This window comes from Cebidichthys violaceus, unplaced genomic scaffold, assembly GCF_023349555.1.
Source record: "Cebidichthys violaceus isolate CVI_PGR_0920_01 unplaced genomic scaffold, fCebVio1.0.p SCAF_52, whole genome shotgun sequence".
In the NCBI taxonomy this organism is placed as follows: domain Eukaryota; kingdom Metazoa; phylum Chordata; class Actinopteri; order Perciformes; family Stichaeidae; genus Cebidichthys; species Cebidichthys violaceus.
In genome coordinates, this window is record NW_027176728.1 from 114,945 (window position 1) to 139,869 (window position 24,925).

General features: G+C 41.6%; 2 protein-coding genes across 2 annotated transcripts; both read right to left on the reverse strand.

The window, feature by feature from the left end:
• Positions 1–11,392: 11,392 nt before the first annotated feature.
• On the reverse strand, positions 11,393–15,863 carry LOC137888230 (primary amine oxidase, liver isozyme-like). The gene is made up of 5 exons (XM_068731580.1): positions 14,290–15,863; positions 14,031–14,149; positions 12,244–12,410; positions 11,950–12,082; positions 11,393–11,853 (listed from the first exon to the last, which is right to left on the reverse strand). Exons 1-5 carry the CDS (start codon positions 15,860–15,862, stop codon positions 11,590–11,592), a joined length of 2,256 nt encoding a protein of 751 aa, XP_068587681.1. The 5' UTR covers position 15,863; the 3' UTR covers positions 11,393–11,589.
• Positions 15,864–17,100: 1,237 nt separating this feature from the next.
• On the reverse strand, positions 17,101–24,675 carry psme3 (proteasome activator subunit 3). The gene is made up of 10 exons (XM_068731567.1): positions 24,523–24,675; positions 23,454–23,486; positions 23,274–23,336; positions 22,676–22,780; positions 20,744–20,795; positions 20,299–20,414; positions 20,007–20,075; positions 18,372–18,494; positions 18,197–18,283; positions 17,101–18,057 (listed from the first exon to the last, which is right to left on the reverse strand). The coding sequence occupies exons 1-10, from the start codon at positions 24,562–24,564 to the stop codon at positions 17,977–17,979; spliced, it is 771 nt and encodes a 256-aa protein (XP_068587668.1). The 5' UTR covers positions 24,565–24,675; the 3' UTR covers positions 17,101–17,976.
• Between the last annotated feature and the right edge of the window lie 250 nt (positions 24,676–24,925).

Below are 24,925 nucleotides of genomic sequence, written 5' to 3' on the forward strand. Positions count from 1 at the left end.
TGTCTGGATCAGGGTCCGTGTGTTATTCAGGTGAGAACGGGGGTTATATCCGTAACCATCAGTGCGCTGCAGCCGCAGAACTTACGTTCTAATGGCGTTCATGAAGGAAAAAACATTCACAGTTCATTTAATCGTTCAGTGGACATGTCGTATGAGGTCAGAAGAACAAGAAACTTTACGAAACTTTAAGGCCCCATAGGTGCACTCTGTGGTTATTCATTACGCACAACATAAACTGAACTGATAAGGATCTTAAACTACCTTTTGCCTTTGTGCCCATTCTTGAAGTGGAGATGACATGAACAATACATTTTTAACCCTTTTAGATTATATTCTCAGTCATATTGGGCACCTACTTAACGACAAAAAATGACAAAAAATAAATGTCTTTGTATTTTTATATTGAAAACTAAATATTATAGTGTGCTCACGTAAGCTAGTACCAAGCAATTTCATCCCTTTATCAATCAATCTGCAACTTTAAGCAACAAGGGAGGTGTGTGTGGAGTCACAGTCCAATGTAGCTCTGTGTCGCGCTACATTCTAAGCCTGCCCTCTTTTAGCCGCTCAATCAAAGCCAAAGGATTTGATTCATATCCCTCAAATATTCTTTCTTACTGAGGAATACGTTGCACTACAGAAGCTAAAGGCGCTCTAACTTCTACGTCTTGTAGAGGGTCCCTAAAATCTAGTGAACACATTTTTTATATTTTCAGTTGATGTAATGCGTGTGTACTACCAGTCTAAGTGTTATCAAAAATTTAACAAAAGCCAATTTGGAGAGGTGGGGTGGGAAACAGGGGCCCCACAGCTCATTTGTGCCCCAGGCCCTCCAAGTAGGTTAATCCGGCCCAGGCTTTAAAGACGACTCTGTGAAATTTAAGTCATATCCAGATTATCGAAAAAAGTATTGGGGGGCAATGTTTCCAAGCAAACTGTGAACCAAAGTCTTACCAGCTGCTTCAGACCAAACAACAATTTGAATGTCACTTAAGGGTAGACTAGTTTGAAGCCTAGTATATGGCTGGACTGTGCTAATTTGTGGCCGAATAGAGTGATGCATTAAAGCAGGGGTCGGTAATTGGCGGACCGCGGTCCGGATCCGGACCCAGACGCTGTAATATCCGGACTCGGACATATAATTGAGAATCATACATTTTGGCGGGCGCTAATGTTTTAACCTGCGCATCTTTTTTGGCCTTACGGCACTCATTCAGCAGTTCAGGAAACACACTGACTAATTGCATGCATTAATTTAATCTCACGTGACGCTACTCAGCCAATCGAATGTTTATTCCAAAATGCATCGTGAGTCGAATGAAATTACGCAGACAGGCGACAGACGGACACCATTGAGAGAGGCGGAGAGCATTGAGAGAGACGGAGAGACGGAGAGACGGAGAGCAGTGAGAGAGACGGAGAGCAGTGAGAGAGACGGAGAACAGTGAGAGAGAGCAGTGGGAGAAGTAAGTCGGAGAAGCAAGTTAACATGGCGTGCTCTAAAAAGAGAAAAGTGGACCTCGAAAACTGAGCTTTTAATAAAGAATGGACGGACTTGTATTTGTTCATTCTTCCTGCTGGTGCTACAAAACCACTCTGTCTCATATGTTCAGAGACCGTGGCCATTAAGCGCCAATGTGAAAAGCCACTATGAGACCAAACACAAATCTTTCGACCGAGGCAGCTTTTTCCACTATGAACATTATTAAAAACAAATATCGTTCCAGGATATCCAATGAGCACCTTCATATGTGCATGAGACTAGCCCTGACACCATTCCAGCCCAGATTTAAAATCCTGGCAGGACAAGCTACAACTCACTTCTCTCACTAAACAAGAAAAAGAGATGGAGTGGGATGTGTGGCGGAAAAAAAATCCTATACCCGCTTTGCGTGAGTCTTCTAATGCTGAAATACATAATACCAAAAACCAGGTTGTCTCTGCGCAGAGAAGGTTCAATCATCACAACAGAATGCGTACAGTCTCCGTGAGGAAGAACCTCGAAAAAAGTGAACAAGCTTTCTTTATACAGAATGAGCAAAGGTGGGGGCCGATGGCCGATGTTACAGACATCTTTTGGTCTCAGACTGATAGGAACAACAATGAAAAACAAACGGCCAGCAACCAAAACAAGCGACCCAAAGGCCGTGGCGCTGGAACATTCTCATACAACACAGCTAGTTATCTATGTGAACAGGCAAGGGAGAATTATTCTTTTGCACAACAGAGACACGGTGAAGTTCAACAAAGTCCAGAGCAAAATGACTTATGCATGAATACAATATACTGAGTAGAAATATATACTACGTAAATAATTACCATTACAATCCTCCCCTTGATCATTACATTAGATCACTACAATAGTATATATTCTCTGCTAGAAGTGAGAACATAAGTCAATAATATTTCATAACGATTTTAGTTAAGGGCATCATTAGTAGTGAAAACACCAAGCCTGTGGAGGAAACAAAATCTTTATCATAGTTGGGAAAAGTGTCTAATTGTGCAGTCGTTAGAACAGAGTGCTCATGGGAATACAGGAGGAGTGGATGGGACACTGATTTGTTGATGGTTCGCACTAAAGGACAGTCTAACAGAAGGATTGACACGTACCATCATCTGGACAGTTCACTAGTTAGTTTGGTTAACATTGGCAGGCGAGACTAGAGAAGTTGACTGACATGTAGACAGAATAATTAAGGTGTTGAAAACACAGATTTCGTTGTAGCCTGTTGTCAATCAGGGGCATATCAAAACATCAACACATAATACTCAAAATGGTTTACATATGCACATCATTAATCAATAAGGTTAAGGCATTAGCTGTTTGTTTTTTTTAAATTGTAGGCAAATCTATGTTGTAGCAAGCTAGGGAATGTTAACATGAACATGGGAAGAGAAGTCTCCTGAGATGAGGTGAAACACAAACACTGGACCTCTCTGTTGAACAGTATCATAGGACAACATATCAGTGAGTTTCATAACAAACAATAATCAAACAACTTAAACGATTTGTAAGAAATTCTATCATATTACCATAATACACATTCAGAATCAAGTGCCAGTTTAATCGATTCCTTTATCAGGTAAACTAAACAAAAGCGCTAGCTGTTTTATGAGATCATATTTCTCAAATAACAAGCTGTAATAATAAACATAAGTATTACACAGAAATGTCACTATTAAAGTACTACTCCTCTAAGGGAGGAAAACAATCGGGCATTGAAAACAAGTCACATGTTGCAGGATTGGCCTTTTTCCTTCTTTTCTAACAGCATGTCTAGGGCCAATTTAAATCAATGTAGTGTATTCATATCACATCTTATTTGCTGTTTAGTTAAATTACAAATCGTTTCTTTAATCTGATGGTTGCTGGTTTTTGGTTCTATGTTATTTGGTTGCCATGGTATCTCATGCATCAATTATTAGGAAACACAATTATTATTGCACAAAAATACAGAAAACACATTGAACCTCTTAGGCCACACCCCCCCGGACCGTGGAATGTGTGCCATGATGCTGGACATCTGCCTTCCATCGCCATTACTTAGGTGCTCGATGAGTTGTTAGCAAACAATACATTTTCTTTAAAATACAAAAAACTGTGCACTCTTTTGTGTACCATGCTGAATTAATACAATAACATACCATATTTCTTTGTTTTGTTTCCACTGACCGTTACTTTAAGTCTAGTCTTAAAATCCTGAAATCTACAGATGAATGATGCTACTTAGTCTATTCTGATAAATCCCTGCTGTGATACATCATAACGTATTGTATTGGAATTCCTAAAATAATAACTTAATAAAACACAAATATTTATCGCTGCTGTTCTTTCACATTCCTTAATGCCAGTTAACAACTAATTTGAATACAGTGATATTTATATTATTTAATGTAGAAGCTCAGCTCATCATGTTATCTTGAGAGTTTAAATAGTAGATAGATACTTTATTCATCCTGCAAGGGGAAATGTGTTTGTTACAGCAGCAGAAAATATACTAAAGCAATTAAAGTAACAGAGTAAAAAAAATAAAGGTTTAAAGTATAAAAATGCACAATATATACAATAAAAATAGCAGAGTAAAAATATAAAATATATTTTTAAAAAAATGCACAGTAGTGTATACAATGAAATAGAATGGTATCATTACCTAAGCTAAACTAAACTGTAGTGCAAAATTTAGATTTAGTATAAGAGGTGTAAAATGTTCTAAAACGTTTGTATTCATTGTATTTAAATGGTGTTTTTATTTACTTTGATGATACATCAAGATTTTGATGACCAGTGGAAGAAAGGGATTATAACCTGCATGGGACAGTTACAAAGTAAAAGTATACGATTCAATCTTATTCAATCTCTTATCACTGGTAGAAGACTGGGATTTTGGTAGTCTTTTAGACAAAGGTTGTGGTTTTAAACAACGTTGCTGAATATTAAATTCTGTACAAAATGTGGATAACACATATACTACATATCTCCCCTGTACCATGTTATCTCTGCTGTGCGCTAATTTAGCGTACTACTGGAAGAGAGCATGTGGCAATTGTCTGCAATAATTGAATATCATAAGTGAGGGATATTTCTGTAGGCTCACCTAGCATGAGTGTTGTGAGCTAAAAAGAGTAACCTGATAATAAAAAAAATGCTTGCTTAGTCGTAGCATCAGCTGCAGCATTTCCCGTTGAAATGGGATCAGAAGCGTTAGTGTGAGCATCACATTTCATAACACAGAGTTTTAGGGAATACATTCTTTACTTGTCATCTGAATATAAGAAGTTTTCCTAGCAACTATGACAAATTAATTCATTATTTGTCTTTACTTAAGCATGAATTTGCATTTATTGCCCTATCAGAAACATGGCTTACTGAGGACTCTAGATACATCTTTAAAATAACAAAATACAGTTCAGTTCACCGTGCAAAAGAGGATGGATCTGGAGGTGGAGTATTTCTGTTTTATTCGTGGTGACTATGAATTCAAAATTTTGCCTTTACTTTAGTTACCTTTTCCCTCTTATTTTTAAAGCATCATGAGTTACAGAGTTACATGAGTTCTGTATTCAAGAAAGAGCTAAACATATTAATAAAATAATGGATAATACATCGTTCCACAGTAATGTTAGGCACATCTAATGTATTAATCTAATCTAATGTGTGAAACGGCAGAAAGGAACCATGAGCTCCCCATGTTCCTGAGTCTAAACTGATGTCACATAAACGTCTCTTTCGTCCACGTACTGTGTGAACGGTGTGTCAAGTTTAGGTTGTCCAAGTGTCAGAGCTGACAGTAAAGCACTCTTTATGTCATTAAAGCAGCAGTCGAGGAGTCAGTCCAGGTCAGTTTGTTCTGCGCAGAAAGATGTTTACCATGAATCATGGAAGAGAGGAATGCCTCTCTTTGTGAGTAGTTTAGGATCCACTGATCTAATATGACGTCATTCATATAAAGCTCATCATTTGTTCCTTAGTTGTGTTTTAGGCACATTTTGAATTGCCTGTATTCTATTGGGAGAGAGAGTTTTGCCCTCTGCTGTGATCACATGTCCCAGATATGAAACTTTATCCAGAGCAAATTTCAATTTGGACGGATAGCCTTGTGACCATTTGCAGCCAAAATTTAAGTAGGATAACTATAATTGTAAATTACTCTAATCTGCATGCTTCTTCTGTGGGGCTGCAAATCATGATGTCATCAACATATTGTAACAAGGCAGAACCATTTGGTAACTATAAATTAGCCAGATTGTCTTTCAAGACACTGGCATTCTGGGTATCCCTGAGGACACCGGGTCCCTTTAAATTAGAAGCTACCCAAAATTGACTTTGTGCACAGGTACAGAAATAAAAATATTAAAAAAAACATTGGCCAAGTCGAAGACGGAAAAACTGTGTCTGGAGGGATGAGTGACATAATGGTGTGGATTACAAATTTGAGGTGCTCGCGGTGCACCGAAGCATTAACTGCTTGTGAATCTTAGACCAATCGTCACTCAGTCGGTTCCCCCAGGTCTCGAATTTTCTTTACCGGAACGATTGGTGTGCGCAACACCAGAGAATCATCAAAAATCAGATTTTGGGTGAACCACCAAGAGTGTCACACCCCTCACCAGTCCTACGTCATATTTGTATGCAGACCATTGAGAGGAAGGCACCTCAGACAGCTCAGCCATGTTTACAGATGGAACATTTCAAACCATGGTGTGTGTGTGTGTGTGTGTGTGTGTGTTTTTATCAAACATAAGTTGAGTTACTCTTTAACTGTTAACATTGATGTACATCATATTCTATTCTGTATACATATTACTGAAGTGAGTTGAGTCTTACTGTGCAGCCAGTCAGACATGTCCTTCCATCTCCAATAATGGGCCTCATGCATAGGACACATAGGACACATAGGACACATAGGACACATAGGACACATGTGTGAACTCCCTCTTAAACAACTCAGATTGTGTGGGAGACAGAGAAACAGAGACAGCAGCAGCATTTTCTGTCCAATAAATGTCCATCATACATAATTTCTCTACCTACTAAATTTATAGGGCAGTGATCAGACAGTAGAAATGAATGTTTGTCTGTGATGTTATCTAACATACAGGATAAGGGCTTTGTGTACATTTAACTAGTTGGTATTCCCCTGAGCCAATCAAAAATGTAACATATTTACCTTTAATAGTTAACGTGTTGTGGTAACTTTCTAAAAACTTAATTTTTGTTCGAGTACATCTGGTATGTGGGTGTGAGTGGTGTTTGTATGGTTTCTAATGTGTGTATTGATGTACAAGGTTGTCATAGGCAGAATCTAAAGTTAACTCACCCTCTGTGTTGTAATGTGTGTGCGTCGAATGGTCCATTACTGAGGTCCGCCCCGCCGTGCCTGCTCCTCCCCTCTTGACTGCTGATGTTGAGCCCTCCCACCAGTCCTGCCTCCATAGAGATTGTGGGCAGTCCCTTAGACAATGTCCAAGTTGCCACTTTTATGGCACACAAAGTTTTCAGCCGGTGTCTGTTTTCCAAAGTCAATTTTCCTCCTCGCCTGTCATGGCCTGATTCCATTGTCAGCTGGGCATCCTCAAGTTTGAGCTGACGAAAGTCTTTGCTTGTTTTCTGTCGTTGTACTGCTCCTCAGCGTGTTCAGCATCTTGTAATATGGTTGCAGTCTTCCATATCACACAATTCTCTTTAGTGTGATGTTTTTCAGATTCATAGATGGCAGGAAAGCCTTCTTACAAAGTTCTGTCGTATATAACATATTCCAGGTTGATTACGGCTGGTGTGAATGCCGCACATCATGAGTCATGGCTTCTTCTTCTTCACGTCTTCTTTCTCTGTTGTAATGTCCTCTTTGTCTCGCGTTTAGATAATCCAGGTTCATATTGTCACCAGTGTTCATTGACGGGCTTGTAGCTGTGAGCGTTGACATGGTGCCTGTAGGTTTTGATGAGTCTCGTCCATCTTCATCCTTGGAGTGTTGAGTGGTGGGTTTGGCTGGAATGTTGTTTGTGCCAGGGGAGCAAACAGCAGCGGCGTTGCGGAGACCAGATCAGGATCCACTCGACCATGTAAAACAAATACAAAACAAAAACAAAACAAAGTTCAGCAGTATATTTTCCTTTTCTATCAGTTGTATGTGTCTTATTCAAATTCATCTGTTTCTTTCTTTACCTCTTGGACATTACTTCATCTGTTTCTGCTTCACCTTTTCCTCTCTGCTCCAGACACGGTTTGAGTTGATCACATTTTTGTCGTAGGCTAAAGTTGCCTTTTCCAGGGAACCCCAATTTTATCCATTCTTCCAATTGTTAGGCCGTCTTTGTCCCACATGTATTTTATTATTGGAGGTAAGACCTTGGCATCGGGCTGCTCAGGCTCATTATATGACTTTTTATCATTTCCAAATGTTTCACCTTTATTTTTTATTTTTATTATATATATATTTTTTTTCATATCATTCTCTTTTTTTTTTTTTTTTTCAACTCTGTGCATAATTTCTGTATCAGATTGAGACTGAATAAACCTCCCGCAGGAAAACCATTTTCGTTTACTTATTTGTTTGGATGCCGGCAACTCACCCCCATATTTGTTTTTCATGAACATGACATTGGGCCCATCAGGCGGAGTGTAACCTGGCATTTACTCTTACTAGCCCCCATATCTTCACTTTTTCACTTATATGGGTCTATCGCGCGTATCTCTTTCAACAATATAAACACAGTCGTCACCGTGAGTTTCAAGATTCGTTTCTGGCACGATCTGAATAAAGGCCGTTGCTCTAGACTCCCAGTCTAAGCCATTATATAGACGCAGTTGTCCTTACGGACTCTTTGTCTCTTTGGTCAAGCGACTTCAGCGCTTACTGCCTAACCCCAAGATGGAGCAGGCGCTAAATGCTCACCTCTGTTTCCCAGCATAGGTCAAAGGACTTCAGCGCTTAGCGTACCTCCCTCCAAGGTCTGCAACATGCAACACTAACCACTCATCCTTGTTTTCCAGTCCTCCTTTTTTAGACAACATTTACTTACAGACTTTCGTTTTACAAGTCCAAGGACTGCAGTGCTCAACGTCTACCTCCTCGAAGGTCTGCATCATGCAACGCTAGACACTCATCCCTGCCTCGTTATCTACGGGTCAAAGGACTTCAGTGTTTAGCTCTATATCCCAAACACTCACCCTTGTTTTCCAGCTACCCAATCGTCACTGCTCAGAAAAATGCTCAATTACTAAAATACGAGTTGCGCCAACATCCTTAATAAAACCCCAGTGTGAACAATAATAGACATATTTGCTTTTCAGTCTCACGATATGGTCTTCCAGGATTAATTTCAGTCATACGATTATTTTTAATAATTTTGGCGACTCACCAAATGAGAATTTGTAGTTATTTGGACTCAACGGGTCCTTCAGGATTCCAGTGAGGACGACCAGGACAGGGATCGGGCCTCTCTCTCTTAATTTTGTCTGGAGGTACGCAGAGGCAGAAGGGCCAGTTCACCGATCCCTGTTGGCTCCTGACGATCTTGCAAGGGATCCTGTTCGTGACACCAATTGTGGTGGAAAAAAAATCCTATACCCGCTTTGCGTGAGTCTTCTAATGCTGAAATACATAATACCAAAAACCAGGTTGTCTTTTAAGTATTTATTCTCTGCGCAGAGAAGGTTCAATCATCACAACAGAATGCGTACAGTCTCCGTGAGGAAGAACCTCGAAAAAAGTGAACAAGCTTTCTTTATACAGAATGAGCAAAGGTGGGGGCCGATGGCCGATGTTACGGACGTTTCGGTCTCAGACTTTTGGTCTCAGACTGATAGGAACAACAAGTGAAAACAAACAGCCAGCAACCAAAACAAGCGACCCAAAGGCCGTGGCGCTGGAACATTCTCATACAACACAGTTAGTTATCTATGTGAACAGGCAAGGGAGAATTATTCTTTTGCACAACAGAGACACGGTGAAGTTCAACAAAGTCCAGAGCAAAATGACTTATGCATGAATACAATATACTGAGTAGAAATATATAGTATGTAAAAAATTACCATTACAGATGTAAGAGGGAAAGAAAGAGAAAAGGAGGTGTTAAAGCTGTTCAATTGTTAAGAGATTGTTTATTATAAAGTTGACAGATCATTATGATGTTAACAAAAAGAGAAGAAAAAAAGTTAACTCCAGCCACACTCTTTAATTTTCATTCATTTTTCTAAAATCAAGCACTTTTTTTTAATAAGATGTAAGTTTTTCAAAAGTTATTTTTTGTGTATTTTATTTTTAGATGGAGCCTTTATTTTACTTGAAATGAGAGAAGAACATTTCTTTATGTATTTCTATGTATTATTTATAATCCATCCAGTTCAATTTGAAAACAGAATAATAATTGTTAAAATATAATTGATGTGTGTGATGTCTTTATTTAAATTTGACAGTTGTTGACTACACAGAGACGTGTAGTTGTTACTACTACTAGGCTACTACTAGGCTACTAAATGGCGCAAGTTAGATATTATTATAATGTTCCGGACCTTTGCACGAGGAGATTTTCTCAATCTGGACCTTTTGGAATTTTAATTGAATACCCCTGCATTAAAGCTTTGCACTTCTGGTTCCCTCGTCTCAAAGTGATTTGTTCTATGACATAACATACGTCACTAAATACCGTACTCGTGATTTAAGCTTTATGGTGGGTACTAACAAATGGCTAAATGGGACATTAAATGTTATCATACCGACTAGTCTTTACAGCCTTGTTGTGTTTATACTCAGGTTCATATCTATGTATTTGTGTATTTAAGTGTAGATTGAAACAAACATCCCATATTACTACCTAACCTCAATCAACCCCCTCACTCCCCCATCAAACGGTTCACGCATAAATAGACCCAAACGTACACACACACACACTTGCTCTCACTTTTATACTTCTCAGTCTAAACCTGCTTTTTTCCTGTGTGGAAAACACTGAACTTGTGTGTTCACTAAATATTTGCTTAAGAGGTTTGGCAGTTCTTCCAATGTGGATTTAGTCACAAGGGTATTTCAACAGTTAAACCTTTTTTTACTGCATGTGATAACTCACATGCAGTACAATTTGCATGCACTTTAAAGACAGACCCTAACTTCACTATGCCATCTTCCATAGAACGGTCAAGTTGCAAAAGCACCAGACTTCAGTATCGCTTCATGAGGTGAACACAATACAAAACAACATTGTTACATCACAATAAATCTGGTTTCTAGTTCCAGTTCAAGCCTGCTTGGTCACAAGAGACGACTACATGGAGGCCCTTCATGCACACTGTAGCACACTGCCGTCTGTCAGTGCGAAGCAGCACAGAGGCTAGAATGGAGCCGGAGTGTCCCAGGTTCAATGTGTGTCTGGACCTCAAGTGTTTTTTTTCTTCTTTTTCTTGGGATGCAATAGTGTATTCACATGTCATTGTGATGCAAAGATGCCACAAGTGCAAGACGAAACAAAGCCGAGCGGGCAGGGGGAGAAATAAAGACGCAAGAATCCTCCATTATGTCTTTATAAACTGTACAGTCAAATAAGAAAGACAATACTGTCGGCTGAGAATGCAGGCGTCAGAGTAGAAGAGGTTAAGCAGAGAAGAAGATCTCAGTCCGGAAGCAGACTCTGGTGCTCGTGGTCTTAAAGCAAGGACCACGTGATGAAAACAATACTAGCCCAGCTGAGCACAACACCGTACCTATTTGCACTGGCAAACTCAGGCTGTTTGAGGGGAGAAGCAATGAAAAAAAAAGGGTATCAGGTGAAGGTAGTGGGGCATAAGGATGTGTCAAACAAACACAGGACTTTCACCCAGGTGACTGCTGTTTGCATTCCGTGTGAAACCAAGCACCAAGGTGTTGGACAAATTGTCAGACTCACATCATCATCTAGAGCCACACAAATATATTCATAATCATAATCATCATCATCATCATCATCATCATCATCATCACCATCACCATATTCATCTGTAATGAAATATAATAATAAATGTTTTTGGGCAAAATTAAATTATTGTTCTATCAACAAAATTAATTTATAAAGAGACAAACAAAAATGTGTTGAATCCGTCTGTCTCATGACTCAATCGAAGCCGTGGTAGGTGAAGGGTTCAAGGACGGGGCTGCAGGTCTCTTGAGCAAGGCAGGCCATCCTGTTGTTGTCACAACTGTCCTCGCTGCCCGGGGCAATGTACACCCCATCAGCAGAGTGGATGGACGGGTCCTCGTCAAAGTAGTTGTGGGGTCGCAACAGGACCCCGCCCCCGTTGCCCACGGTCACCGTGTTTGGGATGTCCTCGGAGTGAGGGATGTGGAGGAAGCCGGCGGTCACCCAGGCAACCAGGTCCTGGGGGCAATGAAGAGATAAGGAGGAGTGAGGGGAGTACATGATACGTAAAACTTCATGAAATTGATATATTTTTACCCAGCCCCAGACACATACCTGGTTATCAATGCTTTCATTATCTTCAATGTACTTGCTAAAGTCAACAGCTGGAGTCCACATGCCATGCTGATTGTACAGACTGCCGCAGCTCTGCTCCAAGTCTTTGTGTTTAGTGATGGCGACTTTATACCTGGGGAAGTAAAGTTAAGTGATATTCCAGGGAGAGGGAAGAAACGAGAGGATGATGAGGAGACACAGAAGACAAACGGTGGAGTGCATGAAGGGAGGATGAATCAACTCCAGTCTGAGATATATTTTGAAGCTGCTGTGGCCTCAGGTCTGGCTTCTCACCTGGCCCAGGACATGGCCCTCTCCTGGGGCTCGCTCTCTGGGAGGTGGTCCCCGGCGAAGCTGAACACCTGCAGCCTGTAGGAGCGCTGTTGACCCCAGCGGTTGGTCTTGTTGCTGGCAATGTGGAGGTAGCGAGGAGTCTTGGTGTCATACCGCAGAGCGGCCTCCTGTGTGAAGCCAAACGTGAGACACACATTCACAACAACGCCAAGATTACAGCTTACTTATCTGAGAGGGGGGGGGAAAGAAGGCGAGATGGGGATGGAGGTGAGAAAGTGAGAGCAGGTACTGCCCACTGCAGCTGGGACAGAATTAGCATTACGTAACAAAAGTCACCTGATCTAATTAAAATTATTTAATTACCACAGACATACTTATGATCTTTGGTTTATACCAGGGGTCGGCAACCTTTGTGACATGGAGTGCCAGTTTGAAATTTTCTTCTCATCTAGTGTGCCATTATCAACAATAACGCAAGGTTAAATTATGACACAAAATACAAAAACATTTCCAATATACCTGGAATTTTATTCTATCCATAGAGCACATCTCAAAACAATAACAGTATATCTGTATTCTTAACAAAATAGCCACATCAACATTTCAAAGACATGAACAAACAGCTACACATTTAAACTAAAACTAAGTGTAGGCTGAGACAACATCAAATGATCAGATGCCTACCAGACAGTCAGTGTGATCCCTGGCCCTGCTTTGCTTGACTGAGCTCTGTGATCTGGGGCTTGTAGTTAGTTACTTTGAGATGCAAACATGCCTCAGAGTGCTCCGTTGTTAACCGAATGCGGGTGGGGCTGAGCACATGTGTGAGAACACCTGCTGACTTCTAGCTGACATGGGAATGTCCTTTATTCGTGACTTGATCGTTTCTTTATTTGGCAAGCTTTCAAAAAGAGCATCTGACTAACTGAAAACGGAGTAATGTGGATGTACTCTCAGAGTACATCCACATTACTCCGTTTTCGTTTGGAAACGCATGTTTTGCTACGGTTACACTGAGCGTCTGAACACTGAGGGTTTAGTGTGATCATTTTAGCATCTTCTTTATTATCAGATTGTAGTGTGGATCATTCATTGCAACATTTAACCCGCTTCTCATGTACTACTTGACAGGTCTTTCATGCTACTGCCCACTGACATGGTTTTAAAACCTTTGTCAACCGTTTATTTCTCTCCAAAACTTTTATTATATTATTCATATTTTTCACATTTCCCCTTTGTTTAGTACGCACCACAGTCCTTGTCCCTTCTAAAACTATACTGTTGTAGAGTGCTGTCATCTGTTGTCATAGCTGGCTTCCTATAGATATATCAGCTACTGATTGCTGAATCTGTATCTTCAATAAAGGCTTGTATATTGTTTTACCATATACCAGTATTTGTGGATATGTGGCAACTTTTTAATCCTGACCTTTATTTATGTTCAGTATATGTTGATATATTTCTCAATGTTCAACAACACAACATAACAAACATGGATATTCCAATGCAAGTCACTGTTGTTTCTAAAAACCACCAGCTTAGCAGATAAATCTCAGCCTCTGGCCACCTTCACTTAAGAAGTATTAAAACATTTTGATGAGCAAGTGTAACAATTCAGTTCTTTAAATTCAGATTTTTATACTTTTATACTGATGAAGACATTTTTCAGATAAAAACAAATACAATATGTTTTAAGTCACATTTGCATTGAGACTGTACCTGAGTGTGCAGCTATGCAGCTATAACTGTCACTGTTACAATGTTGAATACCAAAGTACAACTCTCACCTGCTCAGTTTGAAGCTGTTTCTCCACCACCTTAGGGATCATGATATGGCGTTCAGGCATCCAGGGCAGCGAAACATTCACAAACTCCATGTCTTTTGTCTGGAATACATTCTTCACTCCTGGAGAGGGGACATCATTCACTACACATTACTTTTACTTTAATTTCTGCTATTTTGCTAAGTTATAGTTTGTATTTATTTACATAAAAAAATGATATTCGGACAGGCTCAAGGTCCTGGAGATTCCTGCTTACACCCACCTAAAACGTCAACATCCACTTTGAAGTTGATAAAATGAGTATGGATATTTCCAGTGACATTTTCTGCCACTTGATGACCGAATGGAAAATTGTCCTTCAATGCAAAGGAAGAGGCGATGTAGCCGGTGGCGTGCACCTTGGCCTCCACTGAGCCACTCTGGTAGAAGATGAAATCCCATATGTAGTCATAGTTCGCTATAGCTGTGATTGTCCTGAACACTAAGGCGGTGTTTGCTAGTCCTCCGTAACTGTTGAAGACGGTCTCTGAGAAGTGCCTCCGTAGAGGGTGGCCCATGTCGTGCTCAAAGACGCATATTGAGTTTCTGAGTTGGCGTGGAACGCCAGTGTCCAGGAAATGGAAAGTGTCTATGTAAGTGGCTGAATAAGGGCAGTCAACCCCCCTGACCAACTCAAAAGCACATTTACCAATGCCCAAACTGCCGTCAAGGAATTTGGTGAGCATGAGAGTTGGGGTGACGGACCCGTAGACTGACATGGCGTCTTGAACACTTAACTCATAGATGATCCTCTCGCCTCTGAAACGAACATCAAAAGCTCTCATGCCTCTGAGCGGACTCAGACCAAAGGCAAAGCTCCAGTCAAGGTATACAATGTGGTTGTTCTTCACACTGAATCGCTTGCCTTGTACATGAAACTGCTGGGGTCCAATCCCTGTGGGTTTGTGTTTGGGTTTGAGTGAGGCGTAATTTGGCACAGGTTTGTAGATGATTCTCTTCACTGTTCCTGCCTCGTATTTCTGCTTCAGTTCCATTATACTGTCAAAGTACTGACCATTATAAAGCACTTTCATCACACGCCAGGACAAATGATTGGTGCTTTGGTGGTTGAATAACATCTCAAAGCCCACAGGGTGAATGTAGTAGCCCTCCTCGTTTCGATACAGTGAAATCCAGGTCTCTCTGTCCCCTGACTGGACTCCTCCGGGTATGCCATTGTAGTAAGCAGTGTAATCAGAAGCCTCTAAACCAAAACTGTCCTTCAGTAGCGTATTGACTGGTTTAAGTACATCTTTCAGAAACATTTCTATAAGAACCGCTTCCCCAGAATGTACTGGACGTGCAGTCAACGGGATCTCCCTTTTGTATCTCTCAATGGTGACATCGCGGATGTAGGACGGGTTGGGGAGAGGGCCCACTACGTATTCCTTTATGTTGTTATTCATGCCATGAAAAACCACCGCGGTTGCCTCTCTTGCTGGTTTAAGCCCGTTGGTATCCAGGTAGTTCAAAACATCCAGTTTATTTGGCAGGGAGAGATCGATCATATAGAGGTAGTCAACTGAAGGAGGTGTAGATGGATCAGTTGAGATGTTCATCCCCGGGATCTTGGACATGTAGTCACGCACCTGTAGGAACTCTTCCACAGAGAGGTCAGCGAAGACGTTGCTGCGCTCGTTGTGCACCGTGGGTTGGACTGGGTTTACCGGTTGAGCAGGGCACTTTGGAGTGCGTTTGGTGTTGAGCCATAGCAGGACACAGTTACCTATCAGCGAGGCAACAACTCCAAGAACCAGAATGCATTTGAAGTTATTGGAAATAGTTTGAGAGACCATTTCTCTGCAGCTGTACAACAGTTATAGTTGGGGAGAGGAAATGGTGGCTATTTAAGGAGATAGTGTAAAGGGGTGTGGCCACTGTTTTCAAAGACTGCTTATACAACCTGAGAGGTGTTTCTTTTGATAAGAGCAGTAGTAACACAAGTACCCATGCATACAATTGCTGTGAAGATTATTGGGTATCATTAAAGAGACAACAATTCATACAATAGGTAGCAAGATCTTTGGGATTCAGGCAAGCAATTATGTGAAACAAGTTGTTCCCATTTTCTGAATGTTTAAGCAAAAAGCTACAAGTGGTCATTTTAGCGATATTAGAAAAGCTTTGACATTAAACATATTTTAGCTATAGGGATGGTAATGGTGCTGGTCAGTTGGTCAGTTAACCATTTTGTTATATACTGAAATATGTCAACAAATATTGAATGAACGCTACGGAATTTTGTCCAGATATTCTTGGTGCCCAGTGAGGGAATCCTAAAAACGGATTACCCAACTTTTCATAAAACATGTCTTAGTTAGTGGGTACTAACAAATGGCTAAATGGGACATTAAATGTTATCATACCGACTAGTCTTTACAGCCTTGTGTTTATACTCGGGTTCATATCTATGTATTTGAGTATTTAAGTGTAGATTAAAATACATCCCATATTACTACCTAACCTCAATCGACCCCCTCACTCCCCCATCAAACGGTTCACGCATAAATAGACCCAAACGTACACACACACACACTTGCTCTCACTTTTATACTTCTCAGTCTAAACCTGCTTTTTTCCTGTGTGTCTTTCCTAAACAAATATTTCATATTTGTTGATAACAGTTCATATTTAACTTTTACTGAACTTGTGTGTTCACTAAATATTTGCTTAAGAGGTTTGGCAGTTCTTCCAATGTGGATTTAGTCACAAGGGTATTTCAACAGTTAAACCTTTTTTTACTGCATGTGATAACTCACATGCAGTACAATTTGCATGCACTTTAAAGACAGTCCCTAACTTCACTATACCATCTTCCATAGAACAGTCAAGTTGCAAAAGCACCTGGCTTCAGTATCGCTTCATGAGGTGAACACAATACAAAACAACATTTTTACATCACAATAAATCTGGTGAAAACTGAGGACTGAAACGTTTAAGTGAACCCAGACACTCCAGTCGCTGTATTCTAAACCGCAAGAGCAAGACGAAAGAAAGCTGAGCGGGCAGGGGGAGAAATAAAGACGCAAGAATCCTCCATTATGTCTCTTTATAAACTGTACAGTCAAATCTGTGTGTCGGGATGACTACAACACTAAAGCTACAGAACTACAGCTGCTTTCTGAGGAAAGCGGTCGGCATCCTATCTGAGTAGATGGTCGCTTAACAGTTTTGACAGCCAACCGGGAGAGAAGTGAACAAAGGAAAAACTTCCCTGGGTGGGTCAGGCAACATGGGGCCAAAACACTTTATAAGACAACCAATTAAAAACAGATGATACATCCTGGGAGAGGAACAGCATTCGGGGGGGGGGGGGGGGGGGGGGGTACAGATTATCCGGACAGGAAGAGAAACCAGCAGGAATCTCTGAGCTTCGGGTCCCAGCGGAGCAGACGGGAGGACGGCCATGGGGGCTGCTACAGCAGCTTGCTGCTACAGCAGCTTGCGGTCGGGATAATTATGGGAAACAAATTGTCCGAGATCAGATTCCAGAGTACCGGAAAGCCCAAACTGTCAGAAAGCATTTGGATGACTGCAGAGTAAGGACAAAAAAAAACTAAAAACAAAGATGGAGGGGTGTGTGTGTGTGAGATTTTGAAATGCATTTTTATGGCTTCCTCTACATCATTTCATGTATCATGTTTACAGCTCACTATGGTTTCACATACTGAATTGTGAGCACAGTTATATTTCAACTTTTCAATACTGAATATCAGCACACCATCCGTCCAAAGGCAGCCTCTTATTTGACACGTCATGAATTGTACTGAGGTTGTAAAAACCCCAAAAACCATCAGGTGCTCCAAAACAAAAGCGAAAATAATTGGTCATGTACGGTTTGACTGAGCTCAGGTATTGTGTGTGTGTGTGTGTGTGTGTGTGTGTGTGTGTGTGTTTTTTGGAGAGGTCGTCAGTAAAGAGCTTCAGCGTTGCTGTTTCTGGGTTTCTTGATCTTCTCAATGTTCTTCAGGATCATATCGTGAAGAATCACCTGAAAGCAAACAAGCAGAAGTGTTACGCTCAACGTGGTGATCGCGGTCATTTCACATGGATGACTCCATAATGTAGACATCAGGCTCTTCCCGCACAAAGTCACTAGCGTGGACGAGGGTTTAATAAGACAAACTCACATATTGATTCCTGAGCTCTGAAACGATGATTTTCAAACTGATGTACTCCTTCTCATCAATCTCTGTGATGGTTCTCCTGTAGTCCTCCTGCAGAGTAGAGACAGACACTTCAATCACAAATACAACCCAACCGGGTTTGTCCTCAGAGACGAGCTGGAGTACGCACGCTACCCACCACGTGAGGGTACTTGACAATTTTGGAGACGAGCTTGGCTCTGGTGATGTAATATCTGGAGATCTGGTCCAAGTAAGACGCTGCCTCGGACTCCACCGTCCTCAGCTCTGCCACCGTCTCTTCCTACAGACACAGAGGACACATGAGACAAACGGACGTGGTGGAAATGGACACTGTGAAACTGGATTATTGTTACACATGGACACATACTTCTTCATTGGATGAAGATTTGAACCTAAAATTGTTTTCATTTGACCGTTTCAACCATGTTATTTTTGATAAAGCAAAGAATAATGACCTTTCCCTTTAATTTAGCTAATTTCCTTTCTAGTTGTGTAAAATAGTCTCCTGTGTTGTCTATCAGATAACAGCCGGTGGAGCGTGTCAGTGCTGCCCCCCAGTGTCGAACACAGAGACTGCAGAAACAGCTTCCATTCACTGTAACCGTTAGTTAAAGAACGAGAGGAAATACTAGAGAGGAAAGCCAAGTTTAGATTCGGACTATCATCCGCAGCATATAATACCTGGACTTCCACTGCTTGCGTTTGTGGCCGAATTTCAGAATTATTTCTTTAAAGTTTCCTGGAATAACCAGTGTAATTTGGTGCTTATTAAAGTGAAAACAGAGACAAAGGCGGCCTCCGAACGAAACACTTTGATGCTATTTAGTACGCTAAAACAGTATGTGAGATTTTTTTCAATTTAAGTAAGTATTTAATTACTATATAAATACGTAGTTAATAACGCTAACGTTACGTGCTAACTTTTTCAAATGAGTTTTCTATCAAGTGCTCTGTCAAACTTTGGTTATAATTTAAGCAAACGTTTAATAAGGAAAATGATAATGAGGAAAAAAATAGGAGTGCTGTAAAACATCTGAGGCATTCTGGTTAAAAACCCTTTATTAATTGGACATAATCAATATAATAATTTTCAGTTTACAATCAGATTGCCTCTGATGATTTAGAGACTGCCTACTAATACTAAGGATTTTTATTTGTACCTTATGACTATTAAAATGGACGATTTATTTAAGAGACTACAAGTAGAGTACGCAACAGACTACACAGGTGGTGACCCGACACCAGACACCATCTCCATGTGTCTGACTGGTCTCGGGTTGAACTGAAGGCACATTACTTCAGGGCCCTTGGGACTGTTGGGACTGGAAGTACACTGGCTGTGGTCATCACAGTGAACACCGTTATCCAGGCCCAGCTCCACTTACAGCTCAGTCCTGCGTCAAGCTGCGCTACACAAACAGCCTCCTCTTCATTAAGCTCTTTGACCTCATCATCTCATCAGTACCTGGGCCTCATGTTTCGTGGTCATAAAAGTTACGACCACGAAATCACCTCATTCTACTTTGAGTTAAAACAACAACTGGCAAACAGATCCGCCGGTGTTCTCGGAGTGACCGCGTGAACCGAACCGGGGTTGCATGTTTCATCACGTTACATTTTACTTTTCATCAGGTTACATTTTACCCCCCCCCCCCCCCCCAACTCTACGGATCTACACGATTCACGTGGATGATATGTTGTGTTTCAAAACGGCAAATTTCGCCGAAAAGCGACAAGTTTGCAGGTATGGTAAAACATATTGTTCCAGATGACGCAGTCAGTGAGGACTCACCTGTATGGAGACTCCAAAGTTATTTCCATCTTCTATTCTGGGGATGAGCAGCTGGACCCACATCTTTACCTGACAGAATAGAGACAAGATGGTGTGCAGATGTTTCTCAGTGCAAATGACAAATGGCACAAAGATCTCATTGGATGTTTTCACATAGGAAACCAGGGAAATGATCATCACCAGGCTTTTATTTTGACAGGAAGCTTAGCGGAGCTTCGTTAGCGGAGCTATTCTTCAATAAAAACGGGTCTACACAACCAGATATGGGCATTTTTCTGTGTGTGTCACTTACTGTGTTACACTTCTCAATCAATGTCCTGATCTCTGGTTTGACTCGTTCAATCAGGTCCACCAGCTTGGCGTTGCATTTCAACATCCCCTCTGGCACCACCACGGTTTTGGTTGCCCCTGGAACCAAAGACAGTGTCCACAGTTACAAACTCCTCTTCACATCAAAGACTTGACGGTCCTACTGGTTTTCAAGTTCTCACGCTCATGATTTGAGATCAACACAAGAGTCTGTGGGATGGTCCGGGACATGCAAAGCCAGCTGACTACCTTCATTCTGCTGACTGTGTACCGCGCTCAGCAGGCATTTCCCCGCTGGTAAGGCGGTCCTTTCATAATCATCATTTCAAGTCGGGGTGGTTAAACTGCTCAGAGTTGGGCAATATGATTTATTCACGTAAAAATTTATTTATATTCTAAAACTGTGAACAAACAAACAATCTTTTTACCTTGCCAGCTCTCATCGGTGACTCCGTCTTCTAGTTTCCTCTTCTTGGTATTCTGCAGCACAAACAGATGATGGCAGTTCATTGATAGAAGCAATGAAGTGCAAATAGACATTATGGACGTTCACTCATGATCTCCATACAATGAGTCCTACTGACTGTGGTCATCCTCTGACTTTTCATCCAGCACCATCATCACAATTGGGATTTTTTTTTTTTTTTTTTAAACCTTTTGAATATTACTTGGAATGCAAGTGGCTGATCTGGAGGAAGGCTTAATTTCAAGTCCACAGAAAAAGAGAAAAAAAGCTTTGCGCCGTGATTGTAATGCTGCACTGGTTATGCATAGACGCGATTTGGCGTGTTTGACTTGTCCCGTGTGCCAGAGCTGCTTTTGGGCATTTTTCTGTTGTTTTTCAGGGTTCGGTTACTCTTTGTGGTAGTGGGCGTGGCCTGCGCTCAGCTGCAGGGCAGAGATGTGTGGGAACGGCGCCAGGGTTAAACTGGCACAGCTGTAACCGGTTGCTAATCGTCCCTCATCCTGTGAAGCAGCCGCAGCAGGCTGGAGCTCCGGGGCCAGGAGGTGCTCAGGAGGTCCACATGAACCGTAAACCTTCTGTCTGTAATGCAATTAATGGGCTCAACAGCTCTGCATCGTACTGACCTGCTACATTCAAAGTATTCATTAAAATGTATCTAGGCATATTCCTACCGTTACAGAGGCACTCTCGCAAACATCTGTTGAACTTCCATAAAGTTGACATTACAAGAATGATCCCAGTCTCTGCTGTCATCCGGACTTCTAGTACCCGGTATGGATCAAGCTCCAAAACAAACACAAAGTTACCCACAATGCAGTGTGTACAAATGGGTGATCAGAAAAGATACCCGAATGAATAAACCTCTATGTAACTACCAATAGATCGCTCAGAGCATCTCTGACACCAACACTTCTCTCCGTCATCAACAGATTGGGTCCACGCCGTCCTGTCTGGGTCACGCATTGGATTTCGTTGCAATTTAACGCTAATAAGTGGATCAACGGGATGCCAAAAGAACTAAATAATGATGGCGAGATGTAAAAAGTCTGAACTCGTGCTTCGACAGGTCTGTCCGCAAGACGAACTGTTAAAACGTCCGCTTTCTGAACGGACTTCCGATTGACCAGAGCTAGGCTACGCTAACATTGAAGCTGCTCCATCAACACTCAACATAACGTCATCTAGGTGAATACAGGAGCAACGTTATTGTTTATACACAAACATACAATGTGTTTCCCTCCATTTCTGATTCAACAACGCGAGGAAGCAACCTGGGAACCCATCAGCTATCTGTCCGACAAACGACCAGTTTCGCCTCTGGGGTGGCGACCGCTATTCCCGGTGTTCCGGTACAACCAGAGGACATCCTGGCCAGACTTTCCCTTCAGTGCGCCGGTCAACCCGTTCACAGTCCAATTAGCAACTTGAGACGCATCGGCTGGAGTTGCAGGACGACATCTACAACCAGAGGGTTTCACACGTAGCCAGTTCACAAGCATTCATTTGAAGCTAATTTGTGGTCACGCAATAGCTAGGGGGTTCCCAGAATGCATTTCGGCCAATGAGTTCCACCTGTTTTGCTCTCCACAAAAAAAAAGGAACTGTTCACGCAACCAAAGACCGCTCAGACGTGATTGGTCAATACTACTCAGACCGCAAACGGACAGCAAACTGAAACCAGAATCCTTAAGATACCAAAATCTCATCGTGAGAACTCTGTCATCAACCAATGACTTCAATGACAGTTTTCACTGAAGACATGATCCTACCAGTTTTGGGAACCTCTGCTCCATAATGCAACCAAATAGCATCTTGTCATGTGGCCCTCCCTAACAGGTGGGTCACAGTCACATTATGATTGGCCTACAGCTGCTAGAATAGACTGCAGACTCACCAGGTCCACGCCATCGTGGCTGTTGGTGAAGAGAACGGGCTCCGGGACTTTGAACTTGACCTCTGAATGGATCTCTTTCAGGTCGACCACGTTGAGAATGGGCTCCTGCATAAAGAGCACACGGAAAAGAAAGTATTACAAAAAGGAATGCAAACGTATAAACACATTTCATGTATATTAGGGGAACTGTTAGACCTTTATCTGAGATGGTAGAGAGATGACAGGAAGTGAGGGGAAAGAGATGCTAAATATTTGACCTGGGGATTATAACCGATGTTCTAGTGCTCTGTAAGATCTCCATGATGTCACTCATCAGTGGGGATCGTCTCTCCATATAGTGGTCTTTGTTAAGACCCTTTTCCAACCACAGCAGTGGGAATCTTTTGAGGAACTCGTTGCGTTTCAACCGCTGGGACCAGTGTCTATAGATTAAGACCCGGGGGGACATTTTACCCACCAGAAGGAGCCCGGTCGGGGTCGGGAGGGCACGGATGAAGAGAAAATGTTTGACTTCCCAGCGCAGAATTCAGATGAAAACAACTGGATCTTCTGCACCGCAGTGTTTCCTTTAACCTGAAACCGATTAGAACTCACTTACCTTGAGAAATTGATCCAACTCCAGGAGCTTCCTGGGGAAGAAGCTGGCGACCAGGTGCTCGGCCTACAAAGAGGAGGGAACGTTAGCTTACAACGCTAACGGAAGGCACGAGTTGAACCAGAGAGAGCAAACAAAAGACAGAGAGCGAGAGAGTGCACACATAGGGGGAAATCTACTGACCTCGCTGCTGATCTGCTCCCTGAACGTTTCCACCTGTCAACAGATGGACGGGCAGTTAGAACACAAACCTATTCCTCAATGATTCCCACACTGGCTACTTCACTTGAGCCCATCTGATCTCCATCTGATGAGAAGATCCAACCCTACTCCAGGCCGGCCACTGATGTTTCTGTATTTACAGACAGCCCAGTACAATATCTCTACCTAATTCTAACTTCAACTGTTATATCTAATATATATATATATATATATATATATATATATATATAGTAGCCTACTACTAATTTGTTACAGTAATCTGAAAAGCGATGCTGTCCATTTCATTAGGTTATATTCATGTAATAAATACATGGGGCTGGGCGATAACTCAATATTTATTTATTTATTTATTGTCTTTAAAAAAGGGGAATATGTGGAGATTAAATCATATATTGAGTTATCATGATAAACTATTACAACGTCTAAATTGATAGCGAGCGCATACCAACTCAAATTAATTACAATAATTCTGCTTACATCAATACCACAAACGATTATCTTATTAGGAATACAAACATGTGTGCAAACATAGTCAGTGTATAGCTGGGAATGTATATATATATATTATAAAATCTGACTTGAAACCGTTAAATCCATTTTTTTCAGTAAAGTTCTTAAATAAATGAGAAAATACAAAGTATTTTGTTCCCCCTTTACAATAAACGGCTTTACGGTGTGTTTATTTAATATAGCACAACGATATTATTTCAACAAATTACTAGAAAACGTGCTATATCGCGAATTATATTGTTATCGAGATATGACACGACCTATCGATGTTGGACATATCAACAATCAGCATGACAAATAAAGTAACAATAAATGTGTGGCCGTTGATATAATCATCCATCTACAGCGACAGAGAGGCTCATAAGAGGCTTCCGCGGTACACGCGCAGTCATTGTGGTCACAGAGACCAGGTGGAACGTGTAGAGTGGGAGTTGAGCAGCTCCGTGTCCAGGCCGTGGATGGACCAGGTCCAGGGCCCGGAGTGTCTCCGAGGAGTCGGGCGGTCGGCTCACACACTCACCCTGGTCTTCAGGTCCCGGTCGACCTTCAGAAGAGACGACATGGCGATGAATACACGTCAAAAAAACCCGCTCAGTTGTCCGGCAAAAAGCAAAACCTTTCCACTGTCGCTCAAGCAAGCATGCAAAGATCCGCCGATGCGCCGTTTCCGCAAGCTAATGACGCAATCAAAAAGCGACACGACAATGCGTTTTGTTTTGCTCATTGGTACCGTCAGCGAGAGAGCTGGAGCTATTCCTTCACGGTCAGCAGCGTGTGGCACCGCTCTCCCGGGCGGAGCTGGGGTCAAAAATCGAGCAGACCCTTATTGACGACATTTATTTTTTATTTTTTTAATGGAACATTTAATCAACATGTTACATTAAATGATCCCAGAAGCAATAATGTAAAAGCAAACAAAAAAA